The 17,526-nt window shown below is 40.8% G+C and overlaps 2 protein-coding genes across 3 annotated transcripts in view; one reads left to right on the top strand and one right to left on the bottom strand.

The window, feature by feature from the left end:
* TBC1D23 (TBC1 domain family member 23) overlaps positions 1–15,420 on the bottom strand; it is a 38,723-nt gene extending 23,303 nt beyond the window's left edge. For both annotated transcript variants that reach the window (XM_089512402.1, XM_089512401.1), the window contains exons 1-8: positions 15,342–15,420; positions 9,550–9,661; positions 8,782–8,887; positions 5,683–5,887; positions 5,033–5,156; positions 3,342–3,466; positions 3,187–3,233; positions 782–885 (exon numbers count right to left, since the gene is read on the bottom strand). In XM_089512402.1, coding sequence (XP_089368528.1) covers positions 782–885; positions 3,187–3,233; positions 3,342–3,466; positions 5,033–5,156; positions 5,683–5,887; positions 8,782–8,887; positions 9,550–9,661; positions 15,342–15,382 — 864 coding nt within the window. In that variant the 5' untranslated portion in view covers positions 15,383–15,420. The remainder of the gene's footprint in view (positions 1–781; positions 886–3,186; positions 3,234–3,341; positions 3,467–5,032; positions 5,157–5,682; positions 5,888–8,781; positions 8,888–9,549; positions 9,662–15,341) is intronic.
* Positions 15,421–16,316: 896 nt separating this feature from the next.
* The window catches only part of CMSS1 (cms1 ribosomal small subunit homolog), a 254,657-nt gene continuing 253,447 nt past the window's right edge, over positions 16,317–17,526 (top strand). Inside the window, exon 1 of the mRNA XM_089512409.1 lies at positions 16,317–16,463. Within this exon, the coding sequence (XP_089368535.1) occupies positions 16,400–16,463 (64 nt within the window). The 5' untranslated portion in view covers positions 16,317–16,399. The remainder of the gene's footprint in view (positions 16,464–17,526) is intronic.

Consider the following 17,526-nt stretch of genomic DNA (forward strand, 5'->3'; position numbering starts at 1 on the left):
GGCAAGAACAATTTGTGTTCCTGCCCTCCTGGGAATGGGCAGAAGCAACAATGGCTAAAAAGACTCACTATATTGGACAAATTCAGTGATCATATCAGAAGGCACTCTTCCAAACTTAAGTATGCAATAGTGGAGGATAGTGAAGAGATAATTCCTCAGTTAAGTATCTGATAAATGGATACAGGGAACACTAAGGGACATTTCTAACTAATAATAAGAATGGATCCAGCAGTAGCCTACCTCACCTTACACAATCTGATTTGGTGTACAAATATTTCTGCAGGTGCAATTTTTCATACAATCATGAATTGTCCTTGATTGTGAAATACCTGGGTGGTTTCCACTGCTTTGTCACTTCCATTCTGTCTGCTATAACAACAAGGTTGCATTCATCAGCATTCTCTGCTGCTCAAAACAAAATTTGGCCTAATCAAAATATTGTCTATTCATTTTTTTCTGTGTTATTACCAAATGTCTGTGCTACCTTTTGTCCAATATTGTCTTCATTCTATAAACTCCAAATAATGGTAAAGAATTGGTTTAAGAAGGGAAATGCCTCCATCATGGTTTTTTTTTTAAAAGGGAATGGGGAGCAGCAATGGTATAAAAATGAAGATATAGCAGGCAGATGTCAATATTTGTTGCAGATATTTTTACTGAAGGAAACAAGCAAACTGTTCAATTACTGCATGCTTACTCCTTTTAAATAGCCTGTAAAAGCCCTTCCTTAGCTTTGGTATGATAGGAAAGCACAGAATACATTCAAATAATTGATTATTACCTTTCTGAAAGAAGCTGGAGTTTTGCTACAGTAATAATGGGCCAAAGAGAAAAGGTCTTCTATATCTTCAACTTCCAAACTGGAAGGAGATTTTTCTAGAAATTCTGAAACATAAAACAATTAGGCTTGATGCATAAGCAAAATGTTGCAAATGATCTTTACGAATATATAAAATGTATATGCTACATATGGAGCTTGTCTTCCATTCAGCAATATAACAGTAACTCATATCATATGATCCAAAAATTTTTGTTCCATTACTTATGTTGCAATCGAGATTTACCACAAACAGCAGGTTTAGGGGTGAGGAGGAGGGAAAGACTCTCTGAAACATAACATTAATACAGTAGCACATTGCAAATGGCTGAATAAATATGACAGTCATTTTCCCCTAGCGAATATTAGAGGAAACATTCAAGATTTGTGCCCTAGTCACCATAGTAACTTGGCCAATATCTCTGTATTTGGGATAGCTGATTCAGATTTCCACCTGAAGCTGCCTCTTGGGTAGAATCACCCATTCTTTTCTTTATCTTGGGCACAGTGCCCATTAATGAAGACAGGAAGAGGTGAGGGAGGAAAAGAGGGATGCCAAAGCCTGTATCAAGGTGGACAGGGGGACTGTTGATTTGCTCTCTATGTTATGAATGGAATGCTACAGTCAGCATATTCATGATAATTCTCTAGCGTTTGTTACAGTGTATCTTCAAACTTTCTAACAGCTTAAGCTCCTCCTTACTGCATCATTGGTCCAACTGAAAAAGGTTGTGAACAAACCTGTAGGTTAAGAACTCATGGAATTATGAGCAGTAATAGGATAGAAAATACTCTTATGAAACTCAAACATCAAAAATTTGAGGAAACCAAAAAAGAATAAGACCAGAATCAAAGCAACAAAATTATATATACTTCTTTAGCCTTTCCATGCAAGAATGATTTAGTGTAGCGGTAGGCAAACAGCATGGGTTTCAGAGTAATTTTCAGTATCTCCCCTCTCTATGCATAATTGTCACTTGCTATTTGATGTTCTTTTGTTGTCTGTTTTATTGAATCATTTCCTGTATTGCTATGTATTTTATATGTATTATCCTACTAGAAAGGCTCCTTCCCCTCCACCACTCCCTTCTCCTTTTGTGTCGTGTCTTTTTAGATTGTAAGCCTGAGGGCAGGGAACCGTCCAATTAAAAAGATCGTATGTACAGCGCTGTGTAAATTTACAGTGCTTTATAAATAAAGGTTAATAATAATAATAATAATAATAATAATAATAATAATATGTGGTTGCACTGCATGGCTGTCCTTCTCCATGACTAGAACTGATGTTCCAGTTACTTCCAGAAGAGATTGTTTTACTCTTTTGGTGGAGGCCTCAAAAATAATGTTTAGGCACAGAACCATGCTCCTTGAGGCATTCCTGGATAATTTTTCAAAATTCAGGGTTTGGAAAGCTCTGTAAGGGTCCAGAGGCCCAAGGGCCATACACAGTTTATGGGCCAGACAATTTCTACCCCTGTTTTATTGTTACCTGAATGAGCTTTTGACTCAGGTGCTCCCTCTTCTATTCTTCGGGCAGATTATAGAGGACATGTGAAGAACCTGCTTTTAAAATAGAGCTCCCTGTCATATCTTAATTCCAGCTGGTTAGGAAAAGCCAAGATCAGGCTATGGATTATGATTCTTGCTTGTTAAAGAGTGTTTAGAGTAATCTTAAACTGCATTTCCCTAATGCACCTGCCTGGACCCTGAGAGAGGCCCTTCTCTCAGTCTCACCACTTTCATATGCATGGCTGGTGAAATACGAGATAGGATCCTTCTTGATGGCTCCTCCCAGGCTCTGGAACTCCCTTCCCAGGGATGCTAAAAAGGACTCCTCCTTATGTTAGTAGAGAAAGACTTTTTTATTCTGACATCTTTTAGAACTGAATGTTTTTAAGGAAAGGGCTTTAGAGTGTGCTGTACTGCTTTTATTGAAGTTTAAAAGAATTATTTTAAAATTGCTTTTTAACTTTCTTATATGTATGTTTTAAACTGTTTTAATATTGTGAATAGTTGAATTATATCTTAATGCTGATCTTTGTATATTTTTGCTGATACTGTACTTGTAAATTAAAAATCACTCTGAGTCTCAGTTTTGGGAAAAAGCGAGATATAAACAAGGTCAAGAATAAATAAGGTCAATTATAATATTAGGCACCTAAACAATGTTCCTTCAAGCTAGGATGCAGAATGGGAAACTGGTTAGTTTAAGAATGGCTTTGATGGTTTGGATGTTTCTTCTTCTTTTTGTAGGAACTTAAGTGGGAGGGCCTCAGCTCCCCTCTTGCTCGTGCTTATTGAACTTTGGTTAAACAATGTCTACAGAACATTTTACAAAGCAGCAATAGCATTACAATGACAGGACTTACTCACAACATCTTCTTTACCCTCTGACTCTGGTGCTAAGATAAATTCTCTAGAAAGAGGCAAAAAAAGAGATACAAAGTAAGATTCCAAGTACAAAGTAGAAAAAAAAACCCACAAAGCCAACCAAGTTCTTTCTAGACATGAATGCTATACTCACTTTGCATTAACAAGAATGATTAGCATTAGAAAATAAATGAAAAATGGATCTGACAGTTGTAGGTATCCATCCCATATTGCCTGAGTGACTTCATTTGAACAGTGGATTGAAAACAGGCTTCCAAGCTGGAAAGTTGAAATAAAAGAAAAATCAAGCAAGCTTTTGTCAACATGAGCATGTTGTTAGTAAACAAATTGTTTTTTAAAATATTCCAGTCCTAAATATATGCTTGGAAGTAAGGCCCCATGATTTCAAAGCAATTTCCACATAAAACCTGATGACACACTAAGCCTGTAATCCTACAAATAAATACCTGAGAGGAGGCCCACTGAATTTATGTGCAACATTTAGTGGGACAATTAATCTTGGAACCTGTAGTTTGTTGAGGTACTTATATTTTCCACTAGAGAGCTCCAAGAGTCTCTGTCCCTCTCAATACTACAGAATTAAACTGATTTAGTTTTCAGTCTATCTTTACTCAGGGTACTCAAATATCAAGATTCTTAAACATAGAACTAGGATAATTAAAATGTTACCAAACTGATACATCAATGTAGTGTAGATTCACTTTAAATATGACTTATTTCAACATAAACTTGCAAAGAATCATGTTAAACATTTCCTAAAATTTCAATTATCCTTGATGTTTCAGAGAACAGCTTTACATTTTCTCTCAAAACTCAAGTGCATTTTAGAAATTCACTCAAATATTCTGAATTTCCATGAACTAGAAAAACTTTGGATGCTAGCAATTATCTGAAAGCTAGAAAAACAATGATGCCAAAAGTTTAGAAATAAACCAGAAGCATTGGACCTATTTTCTGATGCAGAGTATCAAAACAGTCTAACATTTTCAAGTAAAACTTTAATTACTTCTGCATTTACTGAGTAGACATTTAGTTCTATAGGATTAAATACTGAGTATTGCAGATGTTCTACCACAAACAGAAACATTTGGCATACACACCAAAAACATACAAAAATACCAAAGTATACCCATAGAATTCCTGAAGGAACTTACTGAGACAAAACAATTCCTTCTCATAATATGGTGAGAAAATCTTACTGTTTCTAGGGAAAAATCTGGCATCTTTCTCTGTTTTTTAAAAAACTTTTCATGCTTTAATTTTTTCCTTTTATATAAGGCTTAGAATTTGAAATATTGCAGCTGAATCAAAGGCAAAGTGAGAATACAAAAAGTTTTGCAGTTCTATGAGAGAGTATATCTACTTCAGCCTTATTTAATCTGATGCTTTCCACCTGTGTAGGACTACAACTCCCATCTTTCCCAGCCTACATGACAAGCAATGATGGCAGTTTCAATACCAACCTAGCAAAGGACAGTCTTTGTTTTTTTTTATTATGAATAGCTGTCTTTGCTACTTCTCAGTGTTTCCATCAACAGGCTAACACATCTGAACTAAAAAGAGTTCCTCAAAACTAGTTTTCAAGGGACTTTAGGAGAAACAATGACATTTAACCTAGCAACATTAGAGCATGGCATCAGATCTCTCATTTATTCATAAGACATTCTTTGAGCACAGGATTCATTTAGCAAATACTAAGTGCACAAAAAAGCCCCATTACTATTATGCATACTTTTGTTAAGCTCTACTACTCCGCAGTTGATACTTTTAAAATTGATATCAAAGATTACTTTTCATTATGTTTCCCTACTTTCACTTTATTACCCAGTTGAGTGCATATGAGTCTGGTGTCATCTTTTTGGTGTCTAGAAAAGAGCAGAGTTCTGGCTCATGGTACTGGAGGAGCAGCCGAAAAAGATGAAATGGTCTCCCTTTCTGGAAACAGTCCCTTTAAAACAGAGCAGTGAGAGAGGAGACATGAGAAAAGACACAATGGTGATAATGATAAACAACTGAAAGGGCAAGTATGTAGGGTGTTTAAACTGCACTCATATACAGTGGGCCCTTGTTATCCGCTGGTGTTTGGTTCCAGGATGCCCCACGGATAACAAAATCCATGGATGCTCAAGTCCCATAATGGCATAGCAAAATGGTGTCCCTTATATAAAATGGAAAATCAAAGTTTGCTATGTGGAATTTATCATTTTTTAAAAAATGTTTTCAATCCATGGATGCTTGAATCTGTAGATAAAAATCTATGGATAAGGAGGGCTTTTTGTACATCTGTCATTAAACAAATGACAGATATTTTGCAGTTTTGTACTGCATGATCATAACAAGAGACTGCCACGGATACAACAGAATATGTCTTTCTTCAGAAAATGTCAGAGAGCCGTTTCTTGAAAACATGGAGGGTGAAGGGACAGATATCAATTTATACCACCTACAGTATACCTGAAGATTTTTTTCTTTACCTAGGAATGTATTTATTCATGATAGCATAGAAGCAGTTGTACAAGTCACTTCGCGGAAGCCGAAGATGCACCAATGGCTTGAGTAGATATGTCCAACTAAGGCTAGAACTGTATTTGACATTACGAGATTTACAGTAAAAAGTTATCACAGATTCTATATCCAAAAGTAATACTGACTTCTCCTCTTCTGGCAAAGACAGCTGATCTGAAAGAAGACAAATATTATGATTGTGATAGAAATGTGGCATTACGTTGAATGATGCTACCTATTAGACTGAGTTTACCTGAACAAGAGAGAGAAGGCACTGTATCATGCACCTATAATAGTACTATGCCTATGCCAACATAATTTAATGTCCCAGGTCCATTGCACCCTATATTGTACAAGATTGATCTCCAAGTTTAAGGAGTACATTTACAGTACATTTTCAGGGGTGTTCAGGAGCCAGAAGGGGCTAAGGGGCTCCAGGGTACACATGGAAATTCATGCATAATTATTGTATTCAGATCCTGGTCCAATGTTATGGAAAGCCACTGAGCAGCTCTATAAGTGTTGCACTATAACTTAATGCACATACTGCTTTTGCACATACTGCTTTTCCCAGGTGCTCATCTATTGTCCTTGAAACTCACTCCACAGATGGACAGCCTACAGCAAACTGCACAGCTGTAAATATGAATAGGACTTTCAGGGCCACACATCCCTGCGTCGTTTAGCATAGACATGTTTTACAGCTATCTGAATAAGTGAGTGGCCACAAAAATCTTTAATCCATTCCATCCTCCCTCAAAATCCCAGAGGCACACAAAAACAAGTAACTAATATATATTATATTATCAATATATAAAAATATTGAGACCCAGCTTGGTATAGTGGTTTGAGTGTTGGACTAAGACACTGGGACACCAGAGTTCAAATTCCTGCTTGGTCATGCAAAACAAATGGGGCAAGTCACACTGTCTCAGATTTAGAGGAAGACACGGGCAAAACACCACTGCTAAGAAAACCCTGTGATAAGTTCACTTTAGAGTCGCCATAAGTCAGAAATTACATTGGTGAAGACAACACCAAAATATATTATCTTATCTTGTAATGGATGAATTTATTTATTTATACAATTCTTTGGTTTTAAAAAATGCTCTCAAAGCAATGTTACAAATACTAAAAACAACTGAAAGAATAAAACAACAATAGTAAGACTATAAAGCAGATATAGAACCACAACAAAAGCTAACTACTATCTTTGACCTCTAAAGAAGCTTGAGGTCCTGTTATATAGCCCTTTGGTTTATGCCCAGGTTTTGCAGGTTATTACTGCCTCCATGTTTATGAGGGGCTGTAAGTATAGTGGGACCTTGGTATCCGCAGGGGATCTGTTCCGGTCCTCCTCATGGCGACTCACTTCCACTCTAGACGCCTTTGAAAAGGCCCTGAAAACCCATCTCTTCCAGAAAGCATACCCCTCTGACCCTTTATAAGGGAAATCACCCCAAATATATATCTACCTCAGGACGTTTTTTAAATTGTATTTGTAAATCGTGTGGGTTTTTTTAGATATGTTATTTTATGAGCTGATTTTAAATGATTGTAATTATGATGTATCATTGATTTGATACTGGCTGTAATCTCACCTCGATCTGTGGGGAGAGGCGGGAAAATATAAATAAAATTATTATTATTATTATTATTACCAAAATCCATGGATGCTCATGTTCCATTGTCTCTAATGGCTGCACTGTCATTATTGGACCGGGCCAAGCCTGCCAAGGATCATGTAGGGTATATTCAGGGAAGAGGTGAGGCACAGCTCGGAACTTATCTGGGCCATGTGAGGAGGGCTGCCGCACCCACCGCCACCATCACCACACTTCTGGGGCAAATGAGCTGCAGTAGAAAATGGCCTAGATGGCCAGGCCATGCTGCTCCCAACCCCAAGCCTACCCAGATGGAGGATGAGGAGAAGGAGGAGGACAGGACAGGCCCTTTGGTGACCAAGCAGCCCAGCTCATCCCACCGCAGGCAGGCAGGCAGGAGAAGAAAAGCCGGCCCAAGGAGGCTGAGAGAGGAATGGAATGATGGGGGTGGGGTTCTTTCCAAGGTGCCATGCTCCCGCTTTTTTTCTTCTCTTTTGGCTGCTGAAAGGTTCCTAATGGTGGCATGGCCTCATGCACATGCCGCCACTGGGGACAACCAGGGGCTTTCCATTTGCTGATGCTAAAATCTGTGGATCACAGGTCCGCATATATAGAGGGCCCACTGCAGTGATTTCTTGCATCTGTAATAGGACTCTCCTAAAAAAAAAAATTAAGCTGAGGTCTGGTTTGATAAGGTGGTCCTATGATTTGAAGTGCAAATTTTCCCCTCCCTCAATTTTTTTAAGGATCACCTAGTGCAAATGTGATATTTCACTGATGTGCAATAGGTCCAAAAAATTAAATTAAAAAGAGAAGTAGACAAGAGAAGGGGACATGTTGTTTCAATATGTCTCAGGATTAAAATGAAACCCATGCGAGGGTTGGATACAATGTTCCAGCTGCTTCTGGAAAATGTCAGAAAATGGCCCAGGGTAACAGAAATCTTATTTGGATATTTTTTAAAACCATTATAACTACAAGAAATACCACAATGTCACAATACTTATGCCCTATTTGGAGTATTCCTGTGTAGTGAATACTGGCCCAAAACAGACTGGTCAAATAAAGAGGCTTTACATAATGCACACCCCCAAAGCAGACAGAAGCCTAATGGAGGCCTTGCTGCTGTGGCGTGGCTTTATGATGTCCCTTCAGCACTGCATCATGTAGACGCAGCGCCGGAGTTGCACCATGATGCTGCACATCATCTGGAGTGGCGCACGGCATCATGATGCCCAGTGGGTGGAGTAAGGGTGTTCAGCGTCAGGACGCTGCATCCAGACTTCGTTCACAGGCCGTCTGTACAGGGCCCATGTCTTAATGGGGATGTATCTCATCCAAAATAGCATAGCGTGGGAGACTCCATTAGTAGATCACAGGGAACTGATTTTTATGTTGGAGAAAGTCCTCAGTTCAGGACAAGAAGGCAATTGTTAGAGAGAATAAGTGTTTCTTCAGACTTACCAACTAATTCTTGACAGTCTTTGTGAATCAGTGTCTGTTCTGGGAGATCTAAGCAACCATCCCAGGAAGCCAAACTGTCTCCTTTCCCTACTACATTCAGTGCAATCTAAAAACAAAGACAGGAGGAGGTTATAATTTCACTTAGTCCTCTTCACTGTATCCAATATGTGATTCTTAAATCTGAATATTTCAAAAAAAGTATTTCACATATAAAAAGTATTTCCCATATTAACACTGGAAGATATGATAACTTTCTCTTTAAAATCCAACATATGTTTTTTCTAATAATGTCTTAAAAATAAATATTGTGCTACCACTGTAAAAGTAGGAACAACCCATTTTACTTACTCTTCCTTTCTCTAGTTCTGCCAACTTCATTCATGAAGTTAACAGCCACCTCTGAGTTTGTGGGCATATAGATAAACATAACAGTGATCTGATATCCTTATTAGAGGAAAGTCACTTTGCAGTGTGTGTGTGCGTGCGTCTGTGAACAAAGAAGTGCTGGGAGAAGGAGACTTTTAGTCTACTTTCTACCTATCATTTCCTTGCTTCAAAATAAATCATCCTTGCTGCTTTTCCTTCTGCACAATTTCTCCCTGCATAATATTTCTCTAGTTGAGCTGTTAACCAACTGCAGTTCTAAGTATAATTTAAAAGCGCTTATAAAAGGAAAATTTAAGAGGATAAGGCAGCTCTTATGTGTTCCTGCATCTTTTGAAATAAACATACAAATGATCACCTTCCAATAAAATGTGATATCCTTACCTTCCAGACCTTGGCTCTAAGGTCATCTGGTATTGCTCTCCCTTGGATTATGTTTCTAACTGTTTCAAGATCGCAACCACCTTCTTCTAGAGCTTCTGCAAGATCATTTTCCCTGAAAAAAAAAATTATTTTTATTCATTATATTTATTGAATTTACATTCTGCTTTTCTCATGCAATGGGACTCAAGGGTAAGTAAATTTACAACTCAGTAGCATTTCTGCTTCATACTACAGACATACTTAGATGTAAATAGAAGTATATATGAATAAGTTCAACTCATTTGAAGTAAAAATATCTCAGCTTTTCAGACTGCAATCCTATATCAAGTAACCTGAAAATAAGCACTACTGAACCCTGTGGGTTTTACTTTTGAAAAGTCATGCCAAAAAAAATGTGTTCTCATTCTTTTAATGATGTACACACAAAAATAAAATGTTGATTATGCTGTTAATTATATTTAAGAGTTGCCTTGTGAATCCAGTGTGTGCTGAAAAGTATGACAGAAATTAATTAAGCCATTTAAAATTTGTAACATGAATCTTACTGAACTATGAAAAGGTACAGCTTGCATTGCTTTTAGTTGCAATTTTTGAGGCAACACTCAAACTGACATGTAACAGCAAAGGATCAGAACAGACTGAAGGCCTGTCTAGTCTAGTATTTAGCTCTCTTACTGGCCTGGCCAATCGCACATTTGCGGGAAGCCTACAAGCAGGATATGAGATCAACAGAACTCTTCCAATGATGATCTCTGCAAATGGGATTCAGAAGTGTATTGCTTCTGATCTTGCAATACACAAAGGCTAAAACTACCATAAGGCTAAGTGATATAGTTGCCTCTGGCAGCAGAACACTGGGGGTGGCATTTGTTATTCTGTAGCCCTATTCCTGTTAGGGCTTTTATTGTTCTCCAGCATCAGGACCACTGCCCCCACCCCTGCAAAATAACAAAAACAAAAACACAACAAATGTAGAATTAAAACCCAGAAAGAGATGGGGGTGATGGAATTGTGTTTCTGCACAGTCACCACTGTAGCCAGCCCGCACTACTTGGCCATGGAAACCCACTGGGTGACCTTGGGCAAGTCACTCTATCTCAGCCCCAGAGGAAAGCAAGGGCAAACCCTCTATGACCAAAACTTGCCCAAAAAACCCCTAACAATATGTTTGCCCTAAAGTTGCTATAAATCTTGAGTTGAAATTACACAGTAACAATTTTAGAAAAGATTTAAAAGAAGAATTTGGATTGTATAAAGGTACCTGCACAAATAACAAATGAACAAAACACATTGTACTTGCTTTTAAGTGACAAAATATTACCAACAGTGAAGTTGATAAAAACAATTTAAGTCAAGACCACTATTAATGCATAATGTAATACAAAACAGTGGAGATAAGAGTTAGTGAATGCGAGAGAGAATGGCTGGAATTAATAAAGGTAAGTTATATATGCATAACGTAGAGTTACACATTGGTGCCTGGTTCATATTCGTGATCTCTACATAGCCCCAAGTTTAGGGAAGGTACGGACTGTGATGGGGGCATGGGTCTGCTCCCAGTTAATCAAAAAGCTGGTGACATTTCCACCCCCAACAGTAATCTCTGGTGGAAAGAGGAACTGTGATAGGGACTCTGATTCAGACTTTTTGTACTGGAGATTGCTCACAGGGTAGGGTGAAAACATCACCCATCTACTTCCTGATAAACAGAGGAACAGACTACTGTTACTCACAGTGGCTGCTATCCAGTGAGGATGAGGTAGGGGCTGGGTGGGAGATCTCACATAGCTATGTAACTAAGGTGGATATGTATTTGTACCTGCCTTAGTGAATTTCAGCCAATATTCTTCAAACAGGGTATTGCAAGAATTTTAATATTACAGTTATTGCTTGTTGCAAGCTTTTTCTACAAACATCTAGGCACGGGACATCTGTTCATAAAGTATTAATAACACCACACTGGATATACTGTAGTACAGTGGTGGTGAACCTATGGCACGAGTGCCAGAAGTGGCACTCAGAGCCCTCTCTGTGGGCACGCATGCCATCACCTCAGTTCAGAGTTTGCCAGAGTTTGTTACTAGAAAGTCAGAGGGACATGGCCCTTTGTGATAAATAAGTGGTTTTTGGGTTGCAGTTTGGGCACTCAGTCTCTAAAGCATTTGCCATCACTGCTGTAGTAGTTACAGTGACACACAGTGACAAACGTAGTACCAGCATACTACAGTTAACAAAGAAGCTCCTTTTTTTTACATAGTTGTTTTAAACTCCTTTTCCTCCTCACCTTCTGTCTAGCTGGAAGATTTTTTACCAGCATTAACACTTTGAAGGAGGGTTGGAGAACAGACTTTTGATGTTAAGTTGCTGCAGTGTGATTGAAGTAAATTAGGTAATAAAGCTGGCACTGAGAAAAAACGAGAAATATCAGACCTTGGACCTGAGTCAGATTCTCCAGGTGGCCTCACCTCCTTCCTCATAACACCATTGTTCAGTGGTATATCAGCTTTGGTACAATATTACCACACTTTAAAAGACTGATATTACTCCTAAGGCTCAGTTTATGACAGTAAAATAAAATACACAGATATTTTTATCCTTACTTTTTTACCCCATGCATCACTGGAATTCAGCATCCCAAGAACATTTCTCAAACTCAATTGGGCCTGGAGGTTCCCCACTTTTGGTGTATACGACCCCATACAGACAGGCCAAAATAAAGCTGCTTCAGGTCACTTTGGAGGTATGCTGTTTAAATGATGCATGTGTCCTAAGAGCCTGGAAGCTGTGCCACAGCCATGATCTAGTCCTAAGGACTGGAGCGCAGGTTCCGGACTCTTAGGATGCATGAATCATTTAAACAGCATACCTCAAAAGTAACCCAAAGCAGCTTTATTTTGGCCTGTCTGTATGGGGCCCTACGATCGTAATTATAGTCTTTCACCTTCCTGCCATGCTTGCTTTGTGTTTATAAATGCGTGTGCAAGTTCATTCATGTCAAGTTAGAGTTCCTGAGGATCTGTGCTACTGACTAAATATGGGTACTGCTTTTGAAACTAGGTTTTTGGCTGGAACCATAAACAAATGTGCTACATCTTGGCAGATACAATATTTGTTCATATCTCATGAAGCTTACATTTATCCTAATGACAGTAGTTCAACAACTGTTTTATATGGTTTGGGGCATATTCATTATTATTGTTGTTGTTGTGTGCACCTTCAAATTATTTTCTACTTATGGTGACCCTAAAGTGTCACTATCAAGGGATTTTCTTGGCAAGATTTGTTCAGAGGGGGTTTGTTTTTGCCTTCCTCTGAAGCTGATAAAATGTGACTTGCCCATGGTCACTCAGTGAGCTTTCATGGTCAAGTGGAGATTTGAATCATGGCCCCGAGTCACAGTTCAGTGCTCAAACCACTACACTACATTGGCTCCCATATTAATTAGTGAATACTTTAAGATACTATGATAATTTGAGTCATCTCTTGCAAAATCTTGACCCCACCATGCATATTTCATGGCCACTTTAAACTTCTGCTTTTCTTCTGAGCAGCTGATCAAGACTTAGAAGGGAACTACAGTACTACACTCTTCCATTCCACTACAGTGTAGTCTGTGTTGGTCTCTGCTAGACCTCTGGGTATTAGTATGAGAATCTCTTACACGGGGGCACAATGTGAGCCATCTGGCTGTTGTTCTTCCACAATTTTGCCCTTGTGTTAACGAATGAAATATAGTGAACTTAATATAGTGTCCCGAATGGGAACTTTGAGGCTTTCCTCCTTGTTCACAATGTCATTCAGCCAGGACTTCTTTCAGTTTACCCCAGTTCCCCCATACCCATGTTTTGCCATTCTTCTACAGTAATTAATCAGCATGGATGATCGGTCCTCATTGCACTAGGTGGGGGGATATCTCTCTCAAGTATGGTTTGTACTTCTGGAGCACAAAAATGTTCGTATTTCTAAAACACCTAAGAACTTCCAAGGAGCTGCGTCTAAGAGGTAGTCATGGTAGGACAAATGTCTCAGGATCTGATATTTTATTTTAGCAATATTATGCCTCTGCATAGTTTACTGTCTCTTTCTTTGTGCCATGGACATGTGCTAGAAAAACGGGAGAAGATGCTGAAATCTAAGTTTTTGTAGTGATGTTTTTTATTTAGGCTCTTCTGCCCAATGTTTCCTGGTGAGCCACACTTATCATGTCTCAGTATTCCGCCAAAGCACTTTTCAAACAAATACCATCTTACATTTGTTAACTAGCAACATGCAGTTAATAAGAACTCTTCTTCTGTAACTATGGCCCCATACAGACAGGCCAAAATAAAGCAGACAGGTTTATCTGACAGGGGAGGTCCTGTTCTATGGGAAAGAAAACACATTTCTCCACTCCCTTCTGCTTTTATGACTAGATCATGTGTTGTGTTGCAGGCCTTTCTGATTTGGAACGACCCAAATACGAACTTATCAATGGCTTTTCTTAACAAGAATGGACCGGGGGAGGTTTCCCAATGCCTCCCTCTAATGCTGACAGTGTAACCGGTGGGGTGCCATAGGGTTCTGTCCAGGGCCCAATGCTATTCAACATCTTTATCAATGACTCGGAGGAAAGAATAGAGGCCATACTTAGCAAATTTGCAGATGACACCAAATTAGGAGGAGTAGCTAATACCCCAAGGGAAAGGATCAAGATTCAAAATGACCAGAATAGACTAGAAAGCTGGACCAAAGTGAACAAAATGAAATTCAACACAGAGAAGTGTAAGGTACTGCACTTAGGGCTGAAAAATGAAATGCACAGATGTAGGATGGGGGACACCTGGCTGGATGAAACTACATGTGAAAGGGATCTGGGAGTCCAAGTAGATGACAAGTTGAACATGAGTGAACAGTGCGATGCAGCAGCTAAAAAGGCCAATGCGATTTTAGGCTGCATCAATAAAAGTATAGTGTCTAGATCAAGAGAAGTAATAGTGCCACTGTATTCTGCTTTGGTCAGGCCCCACCTGGAATATTGTGTCCAGTTCTGGGCACCAGAATTCAAAAAGGATGTTGAGAAACTGGAGCTGTCCAAAGGAGGGTGACCAAAATGGTGAAGGGTCTGGAAACCATGCCCTATGAGGAGAGATTTAGGGAGCTGGGGATGTTTAGCCTGGAGAAAAGAAGGTTAAGAGGTGATATGATTGATAGCCCTGTTTAAATACTTGAAGGGATGTCATATTGAGGAGAGAGTAAGCTTGTTTCTTGTAGCTCCAGAGAAAAGGACCCAATGGAGCACTGGATGCAAGGTCCAGGAAAAGACATTCCAGCTCAACATTAGGAGGAACTTCCTGAGAGTAAGGGCTGTTTGACAGTGGAAGACACTCCTTTCTGGGAGATTATAGTGGAGTCTCCTTCCCTGGAGGTCTTTAAGCAGAGGCTGGATGGCCCTCTGTCACTGGGGATGCTTCGAGGGAGAGTTCCTGCATGGCAGAAGGGGGTTGGACTGGAGGGCCCTTCTTGGGGTCTCTTCCAACTCTACGACTCAATGATTTGTTCAGAAGAGGCTCCCCATTGCCTTCCCCTGAGCAGGAGGCTGAGAGAGTGTGACTTGAGCCAAGGTCACCCATTGGGTCCCCTTATTCGAGCCCTGGCTCTTCTTACACTGGAGTCACTTGAAGGCTCCCGACCGAAGGCAGTGGGCTTCAGCCGGGGGCCCAGGGAAGGCGGGAGCCCCAGCCGCCCAGGGCCCTCCTTCCCTTCTCCTTCCCTCCTGGAGCCTCTGCCTAACCGACAGCCTAGTTCCAACTCACCAGCTGCTCGGCGGAGACGCCGCCTCCTCCCCCTCCGCCATCGCTGTTGACGTGCCCCTCCACCGCGCCGTAAAGTGCGACCCCCAGCTGCCAATACATCCCGTCGCAAAGCCGCCCACCGCGCCTGCCGTAAAGCAGCGCAGCCTCCGCACAGACGCTTCCGCGTAGAGCTATACCGCTAGAGTCACGCAGCCCTCTCACTTCCGGGTGCGCTTCGGAGTTTTGTTCTTCCCTCCAGGTTCCCTCTGAGGAGGACTGTGGCTTCAAACACTGGTCCCTTTCCGTGTGAAGCAGAGGGAGATCTTGTGGCGCCTTTGAGAGTCACCGAAAGAAAGCAGTGGCAGCAGGAGCAATATTTTGGAAGTTATCTAACTGCACCTGAGGAAGTAGCTCATCATGCTGCCAACTTCTTCACTGCTTTCACTGCCCTGGCTCAGTGCTAGGGAATCCTGGGGATTGTGGTTTATTGTGGCACCAGAGCCCTCTGACACAGAAAGCTAAATGGCTCACAAAACTACACTTCCCAGAATCCCCCAGCATTGAGCCCAGGCCTCAGACTGGATGATTATTTCTGCAGAGCTGGATTTGGGACGGACGCCTTCCAGTTCAAACTTCCCTGAATGTTCCCAGTTTAGATGCACAGTGTGTGTCTGTGTGTGTATATATATATATATATATATATATAGAGAGAGAGAGAGAGAGAGAGAGAGAGACAGAGAGAGAGAGTTTTAAATTGGAGATGTAAAAGGAAATGTTCCTTATTCTGAGTTATTGCCCATGCAAAGTACAGTTCCCAGAATCCCCTGCCATGGAGCAGGGGCAGTTAAGGCGGTGTCAAACTGGGCTATTCCTCCAGTGTGAACACAGCCCTGAGGAGGACTAAGAACGGCCTGAGTGGCTCCTCCTCCCAGCCAGGCAAGGCCTCCCCTTCTCTCTGTCTCTTTTTCTGGGCGGGCTTTCCAATTTAGAGGGAGGCCTGTTCCTGGAGGCCGAGGCGGCGTGGCCCGAGTCCCTTCTTCCCAGCCCCAGAGCAGCAGCAGCAGCAGCAGCAGGAGCCCATGGGGGACACTCTGGAGGAGCCCTGGTGGGAGCCCCTTCCAGGGGGAGGCAGGAACAGCCCAGGTAGACCTTTCCCCTCCTGCTTTTCTTGCTGGAAATTAGGTCCAAAACACACTGCAGGATGGAATAATGATGATCCAGTCTGAGAACATCTCTTTAACTGCCCTGGCTCAGTGCTAGGGATTCCTGGGAACTGTAGTTCGGTGTGGAACCAGAGCTCTCTCGCTCTCTCTCTCTCTCTCACACACACACACAGAACTACAGGCCCCAGAATCCCCTAGCACTGAGCCCAGGCAGTTAAAGTGGTCTCACACTAGACTAGATCACCTCTGCAGTGTGTTTTGGAGCAGATAAGACTAAATGGTTTAAAGAACTACCATTCCCAGGATTCCCTAGCACTGAGCTAGGGCAGTTAAAGTGGTATCAAATTGGATCATCTCTGCAGTGTGTTTTGGACCACAGAAGGTTGAATGTCTCACAAAACTACAATTCCCAGGATTCCCTAGCACTCAGCTAGGGCAGATGAATCAGTCCCAAACTGGATCATTTCTGCAGTGCGTTTTGAACCTTAGAAAACTAACACACAAATTCCGCTCAATTAGACTGTCCTCTAGTTTTCTTCCTTGCTAGCAGAATACACTGTATTTTACATTTTCCTTTGGCTGCATCCACACTGCAGAAATAGTCCAGTTTGACGCCCATTGAATGGCCCTAGCTCATGATGTAGAATTCTGGGAACTGTGGTTTTGTAAGGCATTTAGCTTTCTCTATCAGAACTGTGGTTTGTTGTGGCATAGCACTTCTCCATGTGCATTGAAGTCATGCTGAACTGGATTATGTCTGCAGTGTGGATGCAGTCTTTTTCTTTTTGCTTGAGACCCAATCTGGCCATTTATGTACCGATGCTTGTTTGACATGGTTGATTTTAAAATTTTATTGATCCTCTGCATCTCTCTCTTCCTTCATCTTTAGCAAGGCAAAGCCCTGAAACTTTACAGTACCTTCAAAACTTCATGCAGGTTTTAGTTCATTGATACCAGGTTGACCAGATGTCCTAACCCTAAAAGAAGGACCATGCACCGCAAAATGTTGGAACTTCAAGAAAAAATGGAGGACACTGCAACAT

The sequence above is a fragment of the Sceloporus occidentalis genome, unplaced genomic scaffold, assembly GCF_023333645.1.
Source record: "Sceloporus occidentalis isolate IW3139 unplaced genomic scaffold, rSceOcc1.0.p SCAF_2, whole genome shotgun sequence".
NCBI lineage: Eukaryota > Metazoa > Chordata > Lepidosauria > Squamata > Phrynosomatidae > Sceloporus > Sceloporus occidentalis.